This window comes from Cnephaeus nilssonii, assembly GCF_951640355.1.
Source record: "Cnephaeus nilssonii genome assembly, chromosome: 19".
NCBI lineage: Eukaryota > Metazoa > Chordata > Mammalia > Chiroptera > Vespertilionidae > Cnephaeus > Cnephaeus nilssonii.
The window spans coordinates 12,715,184-12,735,350 of NC_137090.1; the positions used below are offsets into that span (position 1 = coordinate 12,715,184).

Sequence of the window (20,167 nt, forward strand, 5' to 3'; positions counted from 1 at the left end):
CACATGGCTCTTCAAAGCTGGTGTCCCCTTTTGGAATAAGGGGGTCAGGTGTACTCAGCACCTCAGTGGGTGGGTTTGAGCAGGAGGAGGGGTTGACCTTCTAGGCCAGTTCTTATGGGGGTCCTTCCCTGGACATCCAGAGCAGGCCCCATGGAGCCAGCCTCCCCCAAACACACCCCTCGCATCAGAACAGCCTGACCCTGTCCTGCTGTCCCACGTGGCCTTCGGACAGGGACCTGCCCTGTGCCTCCCACAAGCTGTGGCCTTGTGTGTAGCAGGAGGGCTGGGACGGCCCTTCACAACCCCTCATGAGCACCAGGAGTCCACGCATCTGGTTTATTAGCCAGCTATCGCCGTGATAACGCCGCATAACAACTGCCCCCAAATTCCGTGGTGTAAAACAATGCACACTGACTTCTCGTGAGTCTGTGGGTGCCTGGGCTTTGGCGGTTCTAGACTGGGTTGGCTGGACTCCAAGCTGCTGGTTGGGTCCTGGTCTGTCCATGTTTTTTGCATCCTCTTTGGACCAGCTGCCTCTTGAAGCTTATTCTTCTCGTGGTAAAAAGGCGAATTGAGCCCAGCCAGTGTGACTCAGTGGTTGAGCAATGACCTATGAACCAGGAGGTCATGGTTTGATTCCCAGTCGGGGCACATGCCCGGGTTGTGGGCTCCATCCCCAGGAGGGGGCATACAGGAGGCAGCCAATCAATGATTCTCTCTCATCATTGATGTTTCTATCTCCCTCTCCCTCTCCCTTTCTCTCTCTAAAATCAATAAAAAACATATATATATTTTAAAAAGGCCCAATTGTGCAAGCACATTTCAAGCCTCGATGTGTGTCCCATCTACTAAATTAGCTAAAGCAAGTCCCCTGGGCAAGCTCCAAATCCAGAGGTGGGGAAGTTTACCCCACCCACCACAGGGCCAAAGCAGGGGTGTGGCTGACTCACAGAATCCCAGTTGGCAGGTCACTCAGGCCAACCCTCTGCCTGTGTAGAAGCCCCTGTGCAGCATCCGCAGTAGAAATCATCAGCCTCAGGTGGCTGGGATCCTCCCAGGGATGGGGAGCTCACTACCTCCACGAGGCAGCTCTTCTATTGCTAGGCTGCTCTGACCCCAAGATATCATCGTCTCATTTTTAGTTCCAAGTCTGCCTTCCCCCCAGATTTCGTTCATTGATCTTAGTTCAACCAGTATTTAAGGAAAACTCACTCTACATCAACTGGGGCCTGGGGATATAGAGCTGAGAGTCACCGTCCACATGTTCAAGGGGCCACAGACAACAAGGGAGACAGACAAGTGTGCGCGGCGACAGGTGCGCAGGTGGGGGGACTGTGGTTATCTGGGGAGGACGCCTCACCTTCGGGGGGCAGCAGACATAGATCTCTTCCCCAGGAGGCCTTGCAAATGCTCTGGCGCTAGTCAGACCTGGATTTGAATTCCAGATCCATCATCTGTTAGCTGTGACCTTGGATGTGGCCAGGCGGCAGCATCCTTCTGTGTACAGTTGGGATAATGGACACATGCTCTCCTGGGAGAAGGGAGGCTAGAGGACGTAAAACACTGGGCACCTGGACGAGCCCAAGGAAAGGTGTGGTCATCGTTACTGTTGTGACTTGCTCGCCCCACGATGGACGCAGCATGAAGCACACCTGCACCCATAACGTTAAACCTTCGACCTTCAGAAACGCCTTTATGTTTGTCCCCGAGTTGGAGTGAGCAAAGGAGTGTTGGGAATGTGACTCTGGTATCTGCCTCCTTGTGGCTTCCTCTCGGAATCGAGGACCAGGGGCGCTCGGTCAGCAACGAGACCCAGCTGCGGGCGTTCAGACTGCGGAAGGGTTAGAGCAGATCTTTCCAGCAGAGACGGGGGAGCGGGCGGCCTTAGCATTGAAGAGGGTAGCATGTGCTCTTGGGCAGCCTCTTCCAGGATCTGAGGGCTGCAGGGAACCTCAAAAATGCCTGATTGAAGACCCCACCTGATGCTTGGAGTCAGAAGGGCCAGGACTGTTAGCGGTGACATAGGCGCCACTGGTTCCCTCCACACTCACAGCTGACACGACTCCTCCGTTACGGCTCTCCGTCCCTCACGTGTGGACTGAGTCAGTCATTCCCCTCTCAAGCTCCTTAGGGGAGAGAGAAGAATCTCTAGACAGCACCTTACAGCAGCCCAGGCAGGCTTCCTGGAGGAGGAGGGATTTCAGGATCCTTAAATGGCGGGTGGATTACAGGGAGCAGAAGTGGGGGAGGCCTGTTCTAGGTGTGGAGTGTGGGGGTGTCTGGGAGGGGCCTGTGCACAGTTCTGCACGGGGCTGGAGGAGAAGTCTCCCGACCGGCTCCCCTCTCAGCACCCTCCTCGTGGGTGCCTGGGGAGGGAACGTGAGAAAGGAGAGCGAGATGGACTGGAGGGATGGGAATGGCGATGGGAAACAGGAAGAGGAAGGCCGCTGCGAGCAGAAAGGGCCATCGGGGAGGTACCTGCCAGCGGTCTCTGCCCCTTCACTGCAGGATGCTGGGAGCTGAGCGGGTGGTGCAGGGAGCCCGTTCCTTCCTGGCTGGGCCGGCCACCCGCTGGGGTGTTGAGATACCATCAGCTCAGGAATTAATTATAGCACTTGCTTCTCGTGCTCCGTATCAGCCCCTCAGAGCGGTGGCTTCATCCATCTCCCCTGCTTTTGCCCTCCTGTCGGATAGTGCGTGTGTGTGCATGTGCGTGCGTGTGCATGTGCGAGCGTGTGTGTGTGTGTGTGTGTGTGTGTGTGTGTCCGGGAAGGGAGCAGTGAGACAAGGCCAGGCGCCACCTCATGGTATCACTCCCCATGGAGTGGCTCCCCATCGCCCATGGCATGATGGGCAAACGTTTAAAGGCATAGGAGCTATTCTTCATGTAAAAGTCTATGAGAATCAGTGACGGCAGAAGCTGCTCCGGATCCCTTGCAGGGCCCGGGACCCTTCCACAGAGCCCCAGGGCTCCAAGGAACACAGTTTGAAAACCCCTGCCACAAAATCCACCCACTCCTCTGCCTGGCATGCGAAGCCCTTTGCCCTCTGGTGCCACCCTGCCCACCCCGTCTCAGCTCTCCTGTTACATGTCACTCAGCCCACAGCTGCCTTTAATCCCATCCGCCACCGTTTTCTCCACCTAAAAGGTCCCTGACCCCCCCGCCCTCCCTAGTAGGCCCCATCACACCCATTCTTCAAGACCCGACTACTCAGCCCCTCAAATCACTCCTCCTCCTTCAGCGGTTCTGTGTCGGCATCTGGCTCTCCTCAGAACACCGGGAGCGCTGCTCTTCTTCAAAGGCCCGAAGCACTGCCTACCTTTTAGCGTGGTTATTTATGTACTTGTCTGGGCGCCCTGTTAGCCGGCAAATTCCTTAAGGGCAGAGACTGTCTTCTTTATCTCTCTCTCCCTGGCGGTTCCCAGAAGGTTCTTGAGCAGAGAAGGGGCTGGATAAATATTTATTTGTTGAATATCTTTATTGTGTTCGTGGCAAGCCCTAGCTTTGTACTATAGGCAGTCGGGCTGCATGGTGAGAGGCCCAGTCCCTGCCCTCAGCAAGGCTCCGTCTAAAAGGAAGCAAAGCCACAAACGCGCACTTGCAGTTCAGACAGAAAGTAAAGTGCAGCCTGATGGCTGTGAGCAGCTCAGAAGCCAGTGCCTCACCACCAGGCCAGGGGTGGTCCAGGGAGGGCTTCATGGAGGAGGTGACACCTGGGAGAAGTCAGGTGGAGGTGTGGGGAACAGCACAGCAGGCAGATGGAACAGCATGTGCAAAGGCAGAGGAGAGAGCATGGCTGGAGCTGCCCAGGCTCAGGCGTGTCCGCCGGGGCGTGGGAGAGGACTCAAGAGCAGGCGGGGCATCTAACTCAGAGCACTGAGGGGAAAGGGAAACACTGGTGGGAACATTGGACTGGAAGGCAGGAAGCTTCCTGGGGCCGGAGGCAGCTGTGGGACCCTAGGCAGGGGTTTCCTCCTCTCGGAACCTATCTTTCCATCTGTAAAGTGGGTGCTTTGCCCCAGAGAGTCTTGAAGACCCCTGTCCAGCACTGAGTTAGAAATGCCAACGGAGCATCAGCTGGTGCCGATCAATGTGGTGCCGAGAGAAACCAGGGCAGGGCAAAGCTGGTCATGGAGGGCCTCAGGGGGGAGGTGGTGAGGGGAGGGGCTGTGAGCCAGGGCCCGTGAGAAGCACTCTGCGTGGATTCCTGTATTTACTCCTCACCGTACCTACATGTAGGTAGGTCCCGTTAGCCCATTCTGTAGATGAGGATGTTGAGGCTTAACGATCAAGGGACTGAATCCAAGGCTGTGGTTTTGATCCTCTGAGCCTCTCCCCAGCTGGCAGGCGGCTCTCATCTTCCAGGGCTCCCACCCCCTCCTGCCAGCCGTGAGCTGAGGCCCGAGTCACTCCTCGCGGGTGGCAGGGCCCGAGTCCCTGGGCTGGCTCCACTCTCAGTGCACACACTCTCTCCGTCCTGGGGGTCCGCTCAGGAAGGGGCCGCCCTTCCCAGCCACCCAGTTCTCCAGGCTTCCCCCGGCCTGGCCGAGCCGGGGCTGCACCAGGCTCCTCTCCGGGGAGAAGACACTGGAGAGCTGGGAACTGAGTCAGGGAAACCTGCCCGGGGCTCCCCCTCCAGGCTGACATGACAGCTTGGAAATGCCCTGCTCCTCCTTGCCTGGGTTGTCTCCCTCGCTCCTCCCCAACGGGACGCTCCCTGAACTGGGCCTTGGCTCCTGGGACCCAGCTCTGCAGACCCCCATCCCCGCCTCAGGAGTCCGAGTTCCACACCCCACTCAGCCACTAAATCTCGGGGACCTCCAGCAAACATCTTCCCACCCCCTAGGCCTCCCTGAAGATGGGGCTCGGGAGGAGGCTCGCCTCCCGGGATTGCAGGGAAGACATCCGAGGCGGTTCAGGGAAATGCACTGGGGACTGGCGAGGAGGCCCTACCTTCCTGACCACGCCCACCTCGGGCGCAGGTTGGGAAACCTAGTTCCGTGGACCAATACCCCTGGTCCCCCACTTCCAGGCTCCAGTGCACCCAGGAAATGAGCCCCAAGCCAGGCAACTCAGGAGGGCCCATGAGGCCTAACCCAGCGGTGTGTCCTTGGGCAAGCCCCAGCGTCTGCTTCCGTTCCCTCGTTGGCAAACGCAGGGATGCTGTTCCGGGGTTGTTGTGAGGATGGGTGACACGTGTAGCCCGGCCCTGCACTCGACACGCAGCCTCCACGCGTGAGCGGGGCCCTGTTGGCCACCCCGCACCTCGGGGGCCCTGCGGCTCCCTGCAGCCCTGACCCTGGACGGGGGGGCGGCGTGGGCTGGAGGGGTGATGTGGTTCCCTTGCGCTCCCCAGGCCCCGCCCTTTCAAGGCCCAGCTCCCAGCCCCACCCCTACCCACCACGGGCACACACTCCAGCACGCACCCTGCTCTCTGTCACACACACACTTTCTTCTTTCTTTGTTTGCGGCTAATTGTTTATTAGGAGATGCAGGCGGCTGCGCCAGTGGGAAGGCTCAGCTTGCTCCGCTATAATTAGGATAATGCACATTAGTCATTTAGTGTAACTCCGAGAGCAGCCCCCTCCCCCGGGCTCCCCTACCCCACTGCTACTGCTGCAGCTCACTCAGCTCCTAGGCCTGGCCATACAGGTTTGCACAGGAGGCCTGAGCCCAGGCCACTGCCCCCTCCCCCCCCTCCCTCTCCCCACCCCCTGCCCTCTGCTCACCTCCTTCACCTCCTTCTTCCTTCCTGATGGCCACCCCATCCCCTCTCCCTCACCATCCCCCACCCCCGCCCTGTAATCTCACCTCCTGTTTCCCTTCTCCTTGTCCCCTTTTTCTCTACCCCCTCCCCTCTTTTCCTGACTCTAGCTTTCTTTCCTTTTCTCAGCACCCCACCCCCAGCTTTCTCATCCTTGCCTTATTCCTCTCTCTCTCTCTCTCTCTCTCTCTCTCTCTCTCTCTCTCTCCCCACCCCCCCAAGCCCTCCTGGGTGGCCTGAAGCAGAGGTCTGGCTAGGTAGGTTAAGGGTAGGGAGAGGCCCCCGGGGTGGACAGTGCAGTGTGTGGTGTGACCTGGTGGTAGTGTCCAGGCCTCCCCCTCAGGCTGCACCCTGGAGGGTGCCCTCCTGCCTGCTGGCTCCCCTCTGCCCTGCCCTGAGGCCCAGCATTTGTTCCCAGAGGACTGGACTGGCAAAGACAGGCCTTTGTCTTCAAACGGCCCTTCCCATGAGCACCTCAGTGTGGCCCCATTGCCCCATTCCCCGATTCACTCACAGTCTTCCCCAAATCCGGGCCCCACAGGAAGCCAGTGTGTTTGGGGGGTCAAGGTGGGGGCTCCCAGAGGGCTGGCGGGAGCAGGGGGCCCTCGGCCTCACCTGGCCTGAGCTGGGCCAGGCGGCAGGGTGGAGGGTGTTATCAGTCCACAGAACAAGGGCTGTTCCAACAGCGTCCTTCTGTCCCCAGTCCCCCAGCCACTGGCAGGCTCCAGACCTGTCCACAAATGAACCGCCTGACCCCTCTTCCTCCACCCCTGCGCCCCCACCAACCCTTTCCATCACAAAAGGGACCTCACATCAGGCCCATTACAGCTGGGCAGACTGCGGTCTGGGGCCAAAGGGTTGTTGGGGGGGGGGGGCGGGGGGCAGGGGTGAGGATGGGGCCCCTTTCCGATTTTCAGAAACAAAGGAAAGAGCTGTTCCCAGGGGTGAGGGATCTCGCCTGGCGATACAAGGCCTCCTTGTCTCCACGAGCCTGTCGGAGCTTCTGGTCCCGATCCTGAGACCACAGATGCAGACAGACCCACAGACAGACACACGCTCACAACTCACAAGGGCAGGCCCAGGGCACCGCGGCGTAAGGGGCCAGGCTCACTGCTCCCTTGGAGCCGGGGGGGGGGGGGGGGGGCCAGGGCTCCGCTCCTGGATTTCTTCCCCTCGCGCGCCCCCCCCCCCCCCCCCCCCCCCCGCCCACTCTGCCTCTGTGCCCCAGGCTCCCACAGCCCAGAGACGCTGCTCCCTCTGGAATTGTGCATCTGGAGGTCGTTGCCCCCAGCGGTCTCCATCCCTTCCTCCCGGGCTCCCTTCCCCTTCTCAGCCTCCCTCTCCGTCATGGCCCCCGAGGCTCTGAACCCCAGTGCCAGGTGGAGCTTACAGGTCCCCCCGAGAGCGGGAGCTGTGGGGGAAGGGAGGACCCTGCCCGGCCAGTCTCTGGGGACCAGGAAACCTTTCCTCCGTCTCCCCTGGGGATTGCTTCCCTCAGGGGTCCAGGTGACAGGGCTAGCAAGAACGTGCCCCCGGGACTCGCAGGGAGCCAGGAAGCTAGAAACTTGGTTCCTATGGGCCTCAGGTCTGCCTTGCTGGCTGCCAGCTGGGCGAGCCTCCCTGGGCTTCGAGGCGCCCAGGAGCGGGACGAGCTGGCCAGTCCAGCTGGCAGGGGTGGTCCTAGCAGCAGCCTCTTGGGGTCCCAGGGCCACCTGACCTTCGGATGCCCTGGTCCTCCGCTGGGCTCCCCTCCTCCGGGCCCCCTCCTGTGTGTCTCTCAGTTCCTCCCCTTTTCCCACAGGTGAGAGGTTGCAGCTCAGGGGCAGGCAGCTGCTGGGGAGAAGGATTTTAGGCGGAGGAAGCAAAAGGAGTGGTCAGGTTAGGGTAGATGTAACGGGATAGGGGAGGGCAGGGGTGTCTGCAAGAGGAAGACCAGCACAGATTGTGTGTGTGTGTGTGTGTGTGTGTGTGTGTGTGTGTGTGTGTGTGTTAGCAGACACAACCTCCCAGGGTCATCACAATCACTCATTCATGGGGTGCTGTGCTGGATGCCAGGGATACAGAAAGCTACAGGGCCCCCGCCCTTAGAGCAGGCAAATCGGCTGCATGAGAAGGAGGGTTGGGGTTCATACGTGTAGGGGCGGGGAGCCATTCACTGGGTCTCGGAGGATCTCTGGGCCCTGTGACGATCATAATTTCATTAATTTCTTTAATGATGAGGATAATAGCACGCAGACAACAGCTCACATTTAAAGAGGGTTCACTGTGGGCCAGGCATGGCGGAAGCCCTTTGCCGGTGAGCTTATACCACACGCGTTCCATTCGCACAGAAACCCAGTGAGGGAGGACTCGCTGTCGCCCAGCTGACAGTTTAGGAAACCGAGGTGAGGGCTGCCAAGTTATTTGCCCAAGATGATGCAGCTAGTCAATGGCAGAGCCAGGCTGCTGGGAGCCTCCCTGACCCTCCGTGTCTTCATCTATGAAACACGGGGAAGGGACCTGGTCTCAGGGAGTTAGTTCCCAGGCCGATGGCAGGAGATGACCTGGCCAATCACCAGTGCTCCTGGGAGTAAGCAGGTGATTTAGGGCAAAGTGGGGGCGGGTGCCTCTTCTGCAGGCCCCTCCCCCCAGCTGACTTATTCCAACATTGTGTTCCTGCCAGGCGTGGGGGTGGGTGGGCGACAGACAGTAGGGGAAGCTGCCTCTCCAGGATTTACAGCCTCTGGGGGGGGGGGGGGGACGGGGGGGTTATGGGCTGCTGGAGGCTTCGGTTGCCCTCTCCCCCTCCACACCACCCTCCCCACCCCCCCTCCAACCCCCAATGCCCACTGCAGGAATGGTTATTACATGCACACTGGCTGCAAGTCCCGCCCGGGAGCTCCTGCCCAGCCCAGGCTGCAGGCACACAGTGTTGGGGACACAGAGGCCAGAGGAAAAGGGAGCCGCCAGGTTGGTGGAGGAGACGCTGCCCTGCTCTGGAAAGGGAGTAGCGAGGTGGAGAAGGAAGTATGGAGGGGCTCAGGTGGGTGTGGGCGTCTCTTTCAGGCCCCAGACCTCAGGGCGGCACCCATTCTTCTGCTGGGCTCCTCCTCCAGGAGGTGGCTTACCAAGGCTCCATCCAGCCTTGGATGGGGACACCCAACGTATACGGCAAATTTGTCACCTTAGAAAAAGACAGAAGCAGCCCGTGCGAGGTGCCAGGCGCCAGGCTTGGTGCGTAGAGCTGGGGCTGGGTTTCAGTCCCTGCTGGCTCCCTGGCCCGCATCTTTGTGCGAGACCCAGACGCTCAATGGTTCTGTGATGAAACTAAAGCATCTGGGACCTTTGGGAGGCCCTGCCCTAGAGGGTGGGGGAGGGCAGTGTTTGGGGAACACCAAGCCCAGCGGTCACACACCCTCCCCTTGATCCTGCTGAGCCCTGCGTGGTCCAGAACTCACCAGGACTCCCCGCACACACGGCCCCTGCTCACCCCTCGGTTGCCCATGTAGCAGGCAGGGAAAGGGACTACTTCTTTCCCCCAGATGAGGAAAGTGGGCCCCAGAGAGGGGAGGAAACTGCCCAAGGCCACACAGCAGGCCAGTGGCTTCCTGGGCTGGATTCCAGGGGCCCCAACAACTATCCCCCTTTCCAGCGTTGGTGCCGCTTTCGCGGTCCTTGGGATAGTCTGCGTTGTGTGCCTGTCATCCCTGTATTTGTCCCAGTTAACTTAACCGACATTGATAGTGGACCTGCTGGAGGGGAAACAGGCACGTGCTGGAGAAAAACAGCTCAGTCCATCCTCCTCTCAGAACTAAATGACCAGGAAGTGTGAAGCGAGTGAATGAATGAACACCGGGGCCGACTCTGTACCGGAAACCGCACCCAGCAGTGTGCCTATGTAGCCGGGACCACTCTACGTGATAGGTTATATCCAGGGTCAGAGTGGTTAAGTAACTTGCCCAAGGTTACACAGCACGAACGTGGCATTTGCATGTTGTTGTGGCTCCCAAGCCACACAGGTTCTTCCTTCCTTTCTTCTCTCTTTCTCTCTCTCTCTTAAATTTATTCTCTTGTGTGTGTTTTTCTAATTCTTGAAACAACTTCAAACATTTTCCTTCATTTTTAATGACATTTATTGTTTTCCTTCTAATTTTATAAGCAGTCCATGTTCACTGCAGACGACTGGAAAATACATAAAAACATAAAGTAAAAAATAACAATCACCCATAATCCTCACCCCCCAGAGACAACCCCATTAGCATTTTGATGTATTTCCCCCAGAGTCTGCATTTTTTTGTAGAAAATTGGTAGCATGCAGTATTGCCAGTTCTGCACCCTGCGTTTAGTTCAAACTATTTGCCGTTCTGAGTAAATTGTTTTTTGTATGTTTTTTTTTTTTAAAACCAGCCTCAGTCTGTAATGGCTGCATACACCCATTCTTAGGTGTTTGCTTTTATTGGACCATTCCCTGCCTCTGGACATTCCTTTCTAATTTTTTACTAATAAACATATCATTGCGGTGAATATCTTCCTGGGTAAATCTTTGGGCTGATTTCTGCATATTAGATTCCCAAGGGGGAGTTTTGGGGGCAAAAAGAAACAGTTTCAAGGCCTTTAAAACATACCTTGAAAGTGTGCTGTGGAAAGCGTGCCCAGTTTACCCTCCAACTAGGAAGTAGGAAGCATGAACATGCCGTTTCTTAAAACTGTTGCTAACACTGGGTGTTACTAATGGAAAAAAAATACCCACAAAAACAAGAACCTCTCTCAAGCCATAGGTTTTCTGCTCTGCAGTGACTGGTATATTGGTTGATCAGCCCCCATTTCGCCGATGGGAGGATAGGGCCCCAGAGAGAAGAAGTAGACATACTTGGCCTAGGTCAGATGCAGGGATCAGCCAGGGAAAGGCAGGCCTGGAACACAGGCATCCTGCCTCTTAGAGCCTCTTTCCTGTACCCTCGTGGAGAGCTCCCCCCACCGCAGATCTCCTGGACCAGGGTCCTCTCCGCTAGGCCACACCCCTCCTGCAGGCCTGGAGGTCTGGGCTGGGAGGGGTCCCTGGGCATAGCCCATCCCTGGCCTCTTGATCATGGACCACGTGGCCCCTAGGATCCTCACCACCTGCACAGCCATGGTGTTTGCTCCCTCTTCCATTCATTTATAGATTTGGCAGGGCATTGGTCGAGGCTCCGGGCAATCGATCATTCACTGTCGGCCACGCTGCCACGCGAGTCACAGCCCCTTCCGTATCTCCCAACCCTTCCTGCTTAGCCCGTGTTTTCCAAACTTCTGTGGTGATCACAGGCCTGGGATGCTTGATAAGCATACAAATCACCAGGTCTTTCATCTGCAAATTGACTGTAAGCCTGGTTCTGGCCCTAGAATCCATTGGCTATTGTTGTTTTGTTTGTTCCGACTGATTCTTACATTCAGGCAAGTTCAGGAGCAAATAGGGAAGGATCCCCAAGCACTGACATCTGGTGTAGTGCACACACACACACACACACACACGCACACGCACACGCGCGCACACACACACACACACACACACACACACACACACAGCTCAGCCCCCTCGGGCCCTGCTGGCTGCCCTGCTGTGCCCTTAGCCTCAAATTCATCAAAGCTAATGACAATCTTTTTTTTTTCTCTGATTTGCAAGCGATTAGTTTTAATTTGGGGACAATTAGAGGTAGAAGTAGGAGGCATCTGATCTTGATTAGAACCAGTGAGATGGCCAGAGGCACCCCACCTCTCGCCCAGCCTGGCCCTCGCCTCCAGGCAGATGAATTTATATATTCAATGTTGGGGGGGGCACTGTCTTCTGGGCAGAGGGTGCAAAGGTTGTCGGGCGGCCAGAGACCCATGCTGTGCTCCCAGAGACCTGGGCCCAGCCTGAGACGAACAGGGAGGGCCTCTGTCCAGCCACTGGCCCCGTAAGAGGGTAGAATGGACAATTGCTAAGTACCTACTGTGTGTCACCCCGTGTACAATGCAAAGCGGGTCCAGACCCAGTGTGTGCCGCTACCCCAATCCAGCTGGAAAGGCAAACGCATAAACAGCTCCATGCCTTCTGGTGTTGGAAGTGGCTGGAGAGACTTCTGTCCGCACCGGCAACGGGGCACACGGGCCAGCACCCTGCCCCCAGGGAACATGCGCAGAAGTAACTAATGAGATCATTTGCATCTCGCACTCATACCGGGACAAAGCTCCTGGTCAGGCAGAACCAGAGCTGGACAGAGCACAGCAGCAGCCACACACCACCCCGGTGGTACCCAGGTGGTGGTAGTGAGAGGCCTCAGGGAAGACTTCAGGGAGGAGGTCATGGAAAGATGACGGGACCCCACACCCCGTTACATAAGCACTAAAACTGTTGTACCCCAATGCCATCTTGTCTGCTCCCCTTTCTGAAAGCTCGCTGTTTTCTTACTACAAGTCGCTGCCCCTTCCAGAATCTCAGTCTCCTTAGGGTCAAGGTTGCTGGGAGGGGTCCAGAGCCCCGTGCCGGCAACCCTTCCCCTCAATAGCCATCCAGGCTCCTCCCGGGTGCAGACACATTTCTCCGATTCCTCCCTCCACGCCCCTCCGAGTCTGCTGCCCAGCCGGTGGCCCCTGCCCCCCGCTGGGTCGCCAAGGGGTCCAGATGGCCAGCGGTGAGGTTGGGACGGTAAGAGGGTCAAAGGGGACTAAGTGCCACTTAGCAGGCTCTGGGGTCTCGGGCGGATGCTAAGTGAGGCAGGGCCAGGGGTCTGACTTCCGCATCCCCGCCGTGCCCAGCTGGCCTGGGGAGTGGGCCATCGCCGCTCCCTGACCACAGCTGCCCTTCTCCACCTGCAGCGGGACAAGCACGGCGGTCCCTCCCCACCTCGGCCGGCACCTCCCTCCGCATCGAACCGTGCCCCTCCTCCCTCCTTGGTTTCTTGTGGCTGCTCTCCACGTCCCTGTGAGGGGGCTGATGTCACCGCCTCAGCTTTAGAGGTGAAAACGGAGGCTCAAAATGGAAGCCACTTGCTCCCCGAGTGTGGCAAGGAGGAGCCTTGAACTTGCGTCCCCCCTGTCTGCTTGCCTGCTCCCTGCTGCTGCCCAAGCAGCTGGTTGGCTGCTGGTCCCTGGCCCCGACCATCATCCTGGACTCCCACACGCGCGCCTTGGGGCCAGCCTCGTGCCAGGTGGCAGGGGTGCCTTCTCAGAGCCTCTAGGGGTAACTGCGGGGCGGGATTCCAGGGACCTGCCTTGCCAAACAACTTCCTGTCCTCATCTGGGACTCAGCTGCCCACCTCCACCCCACCATCCGCAGCGGCACATCCTGCAGGCTGCAGAGGAGGGGAGGGTGGCCTGGGCACCGCGTTCTGGGAATGGAGGGAGCGATCTGGTAGTAAAAGCAGGGGCTGCCCAGAGCCCAGCAGGGTCCCCAGCTGGTCCTCAGGGCGCTGCTCAGAAGGCGCGCCGAGACCAAGCGCCACTCCTCTTAGAACAACGGTCCTAGGGCTTTTGCAGAAATTGAGCCTGCGTCTTGGAGGGCTTCGTGGAGGAGGTGACTCTGGAGGAAGATTTGGATGTGAATGTGTGCAGGTAGGAAAGGAAAGAATTCGACCCAGAGGGCACAGCCTGAGCAAAGGAGGGGAGATAAGGCAGCATCGGCAAGTGCTAACGCCAGGAGTTGTCCAGTAATGTTGGCAGTGGGGCGTGGGAGGAGGATTCCTCGGGGAAGGGGACCCTGGAACCCCGTTCTAGAGGGCCCTGAATGCCACCATCACAGTCTGGACTTTATCTGGAAAGCAGAAGGAGAGACTGTTTAATGATACACACACTTGCATTGTGTTGTACAATTTGTAGAGCCCTTTCTTATGTGATTCTCAAAAACCAAACAAGTGACAACACAGCACCCTGTGAGACAGCATTGCTATTATTACCCGGTTTCAAAGGGGAGGGATGTGACTCAGGGGCCCTTGGGAAGACCCAGAACTTGGTCTCAAACCTCGGACCTCCACATCTGGGTCCTTCCTGCTCCGTGACAGTGTCCAACGGGTGAGCTGGGGGTGAGGGGCCAACAAGGTCCGATCTGTGTTCGACAGGAACCAATCACTCTGGCTGCGATGTACGGGAGGGGATGCCAGGGCGGGGGTGAGCTGGAGAAAGGGGAGACTCAGACGGTGTCACATTGTCACAGCAACGGGAGTGAAGCCAGACTGGGGTAGGGGCCTGTGGATGGAAGACAGGGGGCAGCCTGGGACATACCAGCAAGTTAAGAGGTGGAACTGCGCCCTAGCCGGCTTGGCTCAGTGGGTAGAGCGTTGGCCTGAGAACTGAAGGGTCCCAGGTTCGATTCTGGCCAGGGGCACATGCCTGGGTTGTGGGCTCGATCCCCAGTAGGGGTGTGCAGGAGGCAGCCAATCGATGATTCTCTCTCATCATTGATGTTTCTGCCTCTCTCTCCTTCTCCCTTCCTCTCTAAAATCAATAAAAGAAATATATTTTTTTAAAAAGAGAGAGGTGGAATTGCTGGAACCTGGCAACTCCTGCGAGGATGGGGGGAGGGGTCTGAGAAGAGGGAGAGGTCAAACATTTGGGTTTGGAGACTGAGGATCGAATTCCCTGTATCTATAGGGTGTGGGAGGTGTATGGAGTACGGGGGGAGATATGGGGTCCCTGGGAACCCACACCCTCTGAGGCCGCTGGGCCAGTGAAGGGCTTGGGTTGGAGGGTCAGGTGGCCCTGGGTTCGGGGATAAGTTACTTAAGCGTCTTGCACCTTTACCTGTACGATGTAAAAATAGGCTTTCAAAAAAGAGAAGTTATTGATGGAAAACTGGTTCAATCAATGGAGATTGTAATCGTATTTGCTCAGAGGATTGATCTGAGGATCAAATAAGCTAATGCTGTTGAGCCCTTGGCGAGGTGACAATGGTGAGAGTTCACACTTCCTCAGCACCACACTCCGCCCTCATTTAGTAAGTCCTCAGAGTGGCTCCTCGAGGCAAAAACATGTTATCCTCCTTTCACACGAGGATGCAGGGGGATCAAACCTCTTTAAAGCACCGAGATGCTTTGCGCTGGAATTAGCTTGACCCCCACATGGCAGATAAAGAAATGAAGCCTGCACCAGGCCAGGGGGCAGCTCAGAGAGGGAATGAACGTACCTGCAAAGGTGGGGCCAGGCTCAGAGCCCGGGCAACCTGGCCCTGGCCCCCCCAGGACCTAGAGCCAGGCTGAGCGCTGCCCCCCCCCCCCCCCCCCCCGTGGAGTGGATGGCCCTGGGTGAGAGTGGCAGACTGGAGTGTCCCGGGGTCCGAGCACAGCCTCTCCTGACCACCGTGGGGTCTTTCTTCTGTCTGTCCCCAGCCTCCGGCCGCTCCCACCCAGCCAGCCCCAGCCCGCCGGGGCCACCGGCCAGCCCGGTGCTGCCGATCAGCTACAGGCTGTCCCACACGCGGCTGGCCTTCTTCCTGCGGGAGGCGCGGCCCCTGCCGCCGGCGCTGGCCAACAGCTCCCTGCAGCGCTCGGAGCCCTTCGTGGTGTTCCAGACCAAGGAGCTGCCCGTCCTCAACGTCTCCCTGGGGCCCTTCAGCACCAGCCAGGTGGTGGCCCGGGAGCTCCTGCAGCCGTCCAGCACCCTGGACATCCCCGAGCGCCTCACGGTCAACTGGAAGGTGCGAGCCTTCATCGTCCGCGCCCGCGTGCCCGCCTCGCAGCCCGTGGCCCAGGTGCTGTTCTACGTAGCCGGCCGGGACTGGGACGACTTCGGCGTCACCGAGCGGCTGCCCTGTGTCCGCCTACATGCCTTCCGAGATGCCCGGGAGGTCAAGAGCTCCTGCCGCCTCAGCGGGGCCCTGGCCACCTGTCTTGTGCGGGCTGAGCTGCCCCTGGCCTGGTTCGGGCCCCCTGCCCCGGCCGCGCCGCCCACCACCCGACGCAAGTCTCCAGAGGGGCTGGAGCCCGAGTTGACGGGGGAGAGCCAGCAGGCTGAGCTGTACTACACTCTCCACGCCCCAGATGCATCCGGGGGCTGTGGGGGCACCCGGCGTGGGGCTGGGGCCGGCGTGGGGGCCCGGGCGGAGAGCCCTACCCAGCACCCGCTGCTGCGCATAGGGAGCATCAGCCTGTTCCGCCCACCCCCCAGGAGGACCCTGCAGGAGCACAGGCTGGACAGCAACCTGATGATCCGCCTGCCCGACAGGCCCCTCAAGCCGGGGGAAGTGCTCAGCATCCTCCTCTACCTGGCCCCCAACTCCTCCTCCCCCTCCAGCCCCAGCGTGGAGCATTTCACACTCAGGTAGGAGCGAAGGGGTCCGGGTCTGGCTTCCCTCTGCAGGGGCTCACCCAGCCGGCCTGTCCAGCATCCTAATCCCAGCTCTTTCACTTACCACTCGATCGACCTCAGGAAGACAGGTCACTTGTTTGAGCCTCAGTGGTCTCATCTGTCTAACGGCAACAGACACCCCTGCCCTGGAGTGTCTCCATCTCTCACCGAAATGACATCCCGGTAAAGGAGAAATGTCCGCTTTCCCCAAGCGTGGACGTCCAAAAGGATAGAACTGGGGCTGGAAGGACCCTTAGACATTAGCTGGCGCAGACCTCCCATTTCACAGATGAGGAGACTGAGGTCAAAGCGGAGAAATGGAGATCAGAGAGCAGCTCCTTGCTGGGAGCCAAAAGATGAGCAGGAGGTGTGTGTGTGTGTGTGTGTGTGTGTGTGTGTGTGTGTGTGTGTGTGTGTGTTGGGACATCTGCCCAGTACTAGAGTCGGGAGAAAGCGTCAGGAGATTCAGCTCTGTCTGTACCCCGAGGAGGATACGGCTCACCATTCAGAAATGCCTTAAATAGTGTCACGTCCCCACAAAACATAATGATGGCTCCAGTAGGAATCCATGGTTTGAGCCAAGTTGGATGATTCATAGGAAAGCCCCCACCAAAACGCCCGCTGCAACCCCAAACAATAGGACCTGAAACATGACCATTAGCTTCTGACTTCTTTAAGTATCGCCCTCTCTCCTGAATGTGCTTAAAGTACAGATATTTCGGGAAAGGATCATACCCGATTCAGTGATGGGTACCTGAATGTGAATAGGAGTTAAGTCGGTCACCAGAGATCTTGGGCTGCATTAATAGGAGTAGAGCATGTAGAATGAGGGAGGTGATAACCATTCTACTTCAGCCGGCATTCATTAGAGCACAGCGGAAGTATTGTACGTAGGATAGGACACTACACCATGTATGTTCAATGTCCCGAGGGGGGTGATGGGATATGAGTGACTTGAAACTCTGGCAAAAGCAGCGATTAGAGGAGATGTCAGGCCCAAAGGAAAGAAAACTCAGAAGCCTGCCCACCTTCCCAGCTTCCTGAAGAACTGCTGCAACGAAGAGCAGAGTTGTTCTCTCTTGCCCCGGCGGAACCCATAGTTGTCATATTTCCACTAAACATGGGGAAGGGGTTCTAATCCTTAGGGGCTCCCTGAAAATGGAATGGGGTGCGTGCAGAAGCAGCGAGGCCCTGGTCGCTAAGGCGTGTAAGGAGAGGTAGGGAAAGGCTTAGCAGAGATGGGGCGGAGGTGACTGCAGCTTCCACTGAGGGCCAGGGGTTGTAGCTACATGATACCATACTCCCCAGAATAGTCTCGGCTTTGAGTCTGGGGCCCAGGGTGACTTACTCACCTGCTCCCCGTACTACCAGCCCCAGCCTAGGGGCCGTGACCAGGTGGGCAATCGTTGGGCCCCAGCTGACTCTCGCCTCCTCCTTCCTCCCTCTTTGTCCCAGGGTGAAGGCCAAGAAGGGCGTGACCCTTTTAGGCACCAAGTCACGGAGTGGCCAGTGGCATGTGACCTCGGAGCTGCTGACTGGGGCAAAGCACTCAACAGCCACCGTGGATGTGGCCTGGGCCCAGGGCACACCCCTGCCCCCGTGGTGAGCCGAGGTGGCGCCTCTGCCCGCCTTTCTGCGGGACAGGCCCCTGGAGGGTGGGGGAATTCTTGGTGGAGGAGGCCAGGCTTGTGGAAGGGCTGGGGCTTAGTTTATGGGGACTCCGACCAGGCGGGGCACCTCGGGCGGCTGGAGAAGGCTCCGAGGGCCCCAGGGGGCAGGCTGCCGAGAGGGGCTGGGGTTCCAGAGCCCCGGTGCCGCTCCCAGCCCTTCCTCTCCGGCTCTCCTTCCTTCCTGCCCTGGCAGGGAGGGCCAGGGGCCCCTGGAGATCCTGCAGCTGGACTTTGAGATGGAGAACTTCACCAGCCAGTCGGTCAAGCGGAGGATCATGTGGCACATCGACTACCGCGGCCACGGCGCTCTGCCTGACCTGGAACGGGCAGTCACCGAGCTGACGGTCATCCAGCGGGATGTGCAGGCCATCTTGCCCCTGGCCATGGTGAGCGGGGCAGGTGGCCGGGCCGGTGGATGCATGTGTGATGGGAATGTGCACGGCTCCGTGTGCGTATAGGTCAGTGCACATGCGCGTGTGAGCCGGTGTCTGCGTGTACGATTGTCTCCTGAACCCAGGTGTGCACATGTAAACGTGTGTGTGTGTGTGTGTGTGTGTGTGTGTGTGTACACGCACTCACAGGAGGCAGGCAGCACTCTGCCTGGTGCTGGAATAGGACAGCCGATGCTGAGGGGGACTGAGGTGGGAGAAGTCACCCATGGAGGGACCCACTCAGGGGATCGTTCCTGGAGGAGGTGGCCATGCAGTTGAACCTTGAAGGCCTTGTGGGGGAAGGGCTCATACAATCAGAGAAGATGAGGAGGGTGCTGTGGTCAGGGGATCATGCAGACCGAAGGTGCAGTGATGGGAATGTGAGTGGTTGGTCGAAGGGAGCAATGGATTTAGGAAGAGTGCATGAGGGTGATAAGCTGGAATGATGGGTGGGGACCAGCCCAGGAGCACCTCGAATGGCCAGGCAAATGTGTTAGACTTCCCTCGGTGAGTCCTGGGGATGGGGAGCATGGAAGACGCTGAGAGAAGGTGGGAGGGGACTTGGGAATGGTTGTTTTTTGGCAGCAGAGGGAGGTAGACCATGGAAGCTACTGCGGAAGACCAAGCGAGCTGAGCATCTGAGAAGGTGCGAGGCTGGGTGGATGCACCTCCCTGCACCTGTGCGCAGGTGTCCCCATGGGAGGGTGCACACCTGAGAAGTGGGGGCAGTCAGGAGCCGGGGCCTTGGCTGGCGTGTCCTGGTGGAGGAGGGATCTGCAAACATCTGGCTCAGCAGAGCTCCACCCTCCTCTCCTCCCCACAGGACACAGAGATCATCAACACGGCCATCCTGACTGGCCGGACGGTGGCCATCCCTGTCAAGGTCATTGCCATCGAAGTGACCGGCCTCGTCCTAGATGTCTCTGCCACGGTGGAATGTGAGTCTGACAATGAGGACATCATCAAGGTGAGCTTCCTGGAGGTGGGGCCCCTGGGAAGAAGGCCTTAGACCTTCACGGGGAGGGGAGCCCCACACCAGAGGGGAAGTCACATCCCAGGTAGGTTCCCTTGGCAGGCAAGGAGACTTGAAATTGGGAGCAGGAGTGGGAAAGGGCTGTGGGCATCCCTCGTTCAGCCTGAGTGGGGTGAGGGGAAGCCCTGGGTACTGCCCTGCCAGTCCTGGAGGGCTGCCTGTAGGAATGGAGAAGAGACTGTTTGGCAGACCATGGGGAGAAGGCAGTTTTGACAACTTGAACTCAATCCAATCTGGCAAGTGGTTAGGGAGCCCCTGCTGTGTGGCAGACACTGGGCAAGGCAATGAAGGGGCAGGGGGTGGGCCCCGCAGAGACATGCTCGGAACCTGGATGCTGGCTCCAAGTGGAGGAGATCCAGCACAGGGAGGAAGCTTCCAGAAGCATGTGAGTTAGGCCAGGAGTGAGGGTTGTATAAGGAAGGACCCACTCTGGGCACACACCCCAACCTCCTCCAAGTCCCAACGGCCCCTCCCTGAGCTCCGCCCCAGAGACCCCCTCTGGGCCCTGGGTCCTCCATGGCCTAGCAAAAAGGGTATTGCTCTGACTCAAGTGGCCCAGTTGCCACCTCCCCAGGAGGGCCTCCAGATTCGCCCCTTCCCCTGGCCTTGGCTGGTGGTCAGAGGCAGCAGCGGGGGCAGTAATGCAGGAGGGTGTCCAGCCACGGCACGTGAGGGGAGGTGAGCTGTTTGCTGTACCGGCCTCCAGCAGTTGCCCAACTCAAAACGATTCGACTCCAGAATCTGTTCCCTGTTCGTGTCCATCTTCCCGCTTGAAGGAGAGTGGGAGGAGAGGGATGTGGGTGTCCTCCCTCTGGCTCCCTGGGGCTAACCTGGCGTGCAGGCTCTCTCTCCAAACTCTGCCCGGGGTCCCTCCAGGTCTGGGAGCCTGGAGCTCACCTTGGCTATCCCCCTTCCAAGAAGAAGTCCTTCCAAGTGAGTTAGAGCAGATGGCTTGGTCCCCCACCCCCATCACCTCCTGGGAGCAGAAG

The 20,167-nt window shown here is 58.5% G+C and overlaps 1 protein-coding gene across 1 annotated transcript in view; it reads left to right on the plus strand.

Annotated features, from left to right (window-relative positions):
- Nucleotides 1-20,167, plus strand: part of TMEM132E (transmembrane protein 132E) — a gene marked incomplete at its 5' end in the record, with an annotated part of 51,004 nt that overhangs the window by 23,848 nt on the left and 6,989 nt on the right. The window contains 4 exons of the mRNA XM_079798763.1: nt 15,087-16,017; nt 17,500-17,646; nt 17,908-18,100; nt 18,969-19,112. Coding sequence (XP_079654889.1) covers nt 15,087-16,017; nt 17,500-17,646; nt 17,908-18,100; nt 18,969-19,112 — 1,415 coding nt within the window. The remainder of the gene's footprint in view (nt 1-15,086; nt 16,018-17,499; nt 17,647-17,907; nt 18,101-18,968; nt 19,113-20,167) is intronic.